Source organism: Manacus vitellinus, unplaced genomic scaffold, assembly GCF_001715985.3.
Source record: "Manacus vitellinus isolate BGI_N305 unplaced genomic scaffold, ASM171598v3 scaffold_52_pilon, whole genome shotgun sequence".
NCBI classification, from domain to species: Eukaryota; Metazoa; Chordata; class Aves; order Passeriformes; family Pipridae; genus Manacus; species Manacus vitellinus.
The window spans coordinates 4,697,476-4,700,902 of NW_021940628.1; the positions used below are offsets into that span (position 1 = coordinate 4,697,476).

The 3,427-nt window shown below is 64.3% G+C and overlaps 1 protein-coding gene across 1 annotated transcript; it reads right to left on the reverse strand.

Annotated features, from left to right (window-relative positions):
* Nucleotides 1-423: 423 nt before the first annotated feature.
* Nucleotides 424-2,162, reverse strand: POU3F1 (POU class 3 homeobox 1). Its single transcript, XM_018081245.2, is given in 10 exon segments — nt 424-601; nt 882-1,573; nt 1,575-1,645; nt 1,648-1,699; nt 1,701-1,856; nt 1,859-1,923; nt 1,926-1,977; nt 1,980-2,081; nt 2,083-2,130; nt 2,133-2,162. Coding segments are annotated over 10 exon segments (1,446 nt in total).
* Nucleotides 2,163-3,427: the final 1,265 nt, after the last annotated feature.

The following is a 3,427-nucleotide window of genomic DNA, read 5'->3' on the forward strand; positions in this document are numbered from 1 at the left end:
GACAAAACGCCGCAGGAATCCAGGAACCTGCAAAGGTAAACACAATCCCCACATGCGACTTTTCTTGATGCTGCAAGAGAAGGTTTAAAGTAGAGATGCAGGATCATTCTTCCAGGAACTCAGAATGAAAAAACTAAATTTTCAGCCTTTCTTGGCATAACGGCAAAATATTCGGGCATGAAACCACGAAAGGGAAAGTTGGTGACATCAGACAACCGGAGAGTGTGGTTTGAGTGGAATCTACCTAGCAAACACCGGTGTGCATGTATTACCTCTGTGACACGCGGGAGGAAAGTTACGTGCGGGCTCTTTTCTGCTCAAACTGCGGAGAGTTCCCTTCGGATCACTAAAACACCGCGGAAGGTGCGCGGACAGTGCAGGGCACGAGCGCATCCCCGCAGGGCAGCGGCTCCGCAAAGCGCGTTACCGGGCGGGCAAACCCCGCCGAGCGCCGCTGGTGCGAACCGGGGCACCGGGGACACCGGGGGCCTCGGGAAACGGGGCTCCGCTGGGCGGGCACGGGGGGCTCGGGGTGGGGCCCGCGAAGGCAAACGCCACCGGCCCGGCCCGACGGCGCCCCGCTCCCGGCCGGCGCGCAAGCCTGCAAAGACGACAAGAGACGGTTTCCTGGGTAAATGTTTATGTAAGTAATAAAATATTTACTATAACATAAATAGAAACGTACCCTCGCAGTCTACATTGGTTTTGCAATAGAGATACAAACAAAAACCGAAACCCAAGGGGATGGGACCGGACCGAACCCACCAACGGGAGGGTGCGAGCTCCGCGCACGGTTAGAAATAAATAGAGACGGGCCGGGAAATGGTGTCGAAGCGTCCCCCCGGCCGCGCGAGGAGGGGAATAAATTAGAGATCGCAAACCTTTGGCTACTGCTGCGGCGGCCGCGGCGGCTCCGGCGGGATGAAATAAATAGAGCGCGGGGCGCGGACCGGACGGCCGGCAGTCTGAGAATAATTAAGCGCGTCCTCCGCCGCCCGCCGAGCCGCGTCGGGCCGCGGGGGGCCCGGGCAGTCAACTGCACGCGCCGCGCAGCCGCGTGGTGTAGCGGCGACGTGTCCGCCTGTGCGTAAACGTCCTCCATCGGGGGGTGCGGGACCCCGGCCGGCGTCATCCGCTTCTCCTTCTGCCGCCGGTTGCAGAACCAGACCCGCACCACCTCTTTCTCCAGCTGGAGGGAGTCCGCCAGGGAGGTGATCTCGTGCGCCGAGGGCTTGGGGCACTTGAGGAAGTGGTTCTCCAGGGCGCCCTTGACGCCCACCTCGATGGACGTCCGCTTCTTGCGCTTCCGACCCTGCGCCGCGATCTTGTCCAGGTTGGTGGGGCTGCCCGTGCTGGAGTCCGTCTCCTCCAGCCACTTGTTGAGCAGCGGCTTCAGCTTGCACATGTTCTTGAAGCTCAGCTGCAGCGCCTCGAACCGGCAGATCGTGGTCTGCGAGAAGACGTTCCCGTACAGGGTGCCCAGCGCCAGCCCCACGTCGGCCTGCGTGAAGCCCAGCTTGATCCGCCGCTGCTTGAACTGCTTGGCGAACTGCTCCAGGTCGTCGGAGCTGGGCATCCGCGTCCTCGTCCGACGGCTCGGGCGGACCCAGCGGCGGCGGCGATTGCCGCCAGTTCGTGCCGCCCGCTCCTCGGCGCCCAGCGGGTCGCGCAGCCCGTGGTGCAGCCGGGAGCCGGCCGCGGCCCAGCCATCCGTTGAGGCCCGCGTGGGCTGCGACGTTAGAGCAGCGGCTGCCACGACGGCGGGACATGGGCGGCAGGTTGGTGCGCGCCGCCCTTGCGCCCACTCCGCCCGCCGCGCGCCCGCCGCGGCTGGGCACCAGATGCGGGCGGGGGTGGGAAGGCGGTCGGCGGACAGCTCTTCGCGGCCTGGCGGGCCGCCCTTGGCGTGCTCGGCGGGCGGGGGTGCGCGGCCCCCGCCGCCCCCCCGCTGCCCCAGTCCGTGCCGGCGCTGGGCAGCCCCCCCCCCACTGGTGGTGCGCCAGCCCGACGGCGTGCCGGCCGGCGGGGCAGCCCCTGGCAGGTACTTCGTGGTGCATCATCTTCTGCACCTCGCGGTACGTGTGTGCCCTGGTGCAGGCGGTCGCTGTCGGGTGCGATGAGCGCGGCGGCAAGCGCGGCAGATACTGCGACGCGGCGGCCATAGCGGTGCGCCGCGCCGGCTTTACCGCCGCGCTTTAGAGCCGCGACGCCGCGCGGGGCGCCGCGCGCCGGCCCCGCCCCGCCGCCCACATTGGCCCGCCTGCCGCCGCGGGTGGCCCGCGCCGCGGTCGCCATTTGGGCGCGCCCCGCGCTCCGCGCCGCCATTGGCCGGCGCATCGGCCGGCGGGGCGCTCGGCGTGGCAGCCCCGCGGCGCGCAGGCGGCCGCCGATTGGCTGAGGGCGGTTTCATTCATGTCCGAGCGGCCGCGTGGGCCGCGCGCGAGCGCCTCGCCGGGGGGATCGCGGGACCCTCGCCGGGGGGGTGCGGGGAGGGGGGGACGTGGCCCTTCCGCAGCCGATGTGCGGGGCGGCCGCTGGCGCTTAGCCACTCGACGCAGTAGTAATCAAGAACAACTTGGGACATTAAAAGCCCTGATTGAGCCTTCTGGTAAACTTAGACCCTGGGAATGTGGGAGCTCCTTCAAACCCTTCTTAGGATAGAGCACCAAGGACCAAGAAACGAGGGTTTGAGACTGTTTGGGCATCACGGGAATGTGGGTCTTGGATGCCGCCTCAGAGGCAAGTCTCTGAGCCGGTTTGGGAGTTGGCATAGGATAAAGGGTGGAGGAATTAATGGGAAAAGACAATGACAACAAGCAACAGACGTGTCTGGCAGTGCTGGGAGAGAGGCAAGGGATGCCTTAATTAAGCCAGCTCCAGACTTCGTCTGGGTCTTGAAGCCCAAAGTGAATCAGGGTGGGCACCAGGAACATTAATCACTTCTAAAAATTAATCTTCCTCTCTGTGCTCCATTTGTAAAATGGGAGCAGAGACAGTGACCTTTGCCAAGGGCTTGGGTGAACAATGAACCATCAGATCAATATGCGTACGAGTCTAACATGTCAATGTTAGATGCCCTCCGCTCTCGCCGCCTGGGCAGGGTGGCTCAGCAGCGTTAAGGACAGTAACAGCAGCCTCCTGAAAGGTTTTTCGTGAGAAGGTGTGCCACATCCCTTCCCTCCATGTTGGAGGCACTTTGTCCTTTCGGTGCGCCAAAGGACTAGTTTGGACTTGGGACACTCCAGCCCTACACTCTGGGACCATGGGGAGAGCAGACAGAAGAGCCAGTGTTGGCTTCTGGGCTTGGGGGGACAAAGCAGGATGCTGCAACACCCCACACTAGCTTGTGTGCAGCACGGGGCCTACCTCTGCCTGCACTACCCTCCTGGTGCTGGTGCAACCACGGCCCTGTGGGCTGTGGTGCCCC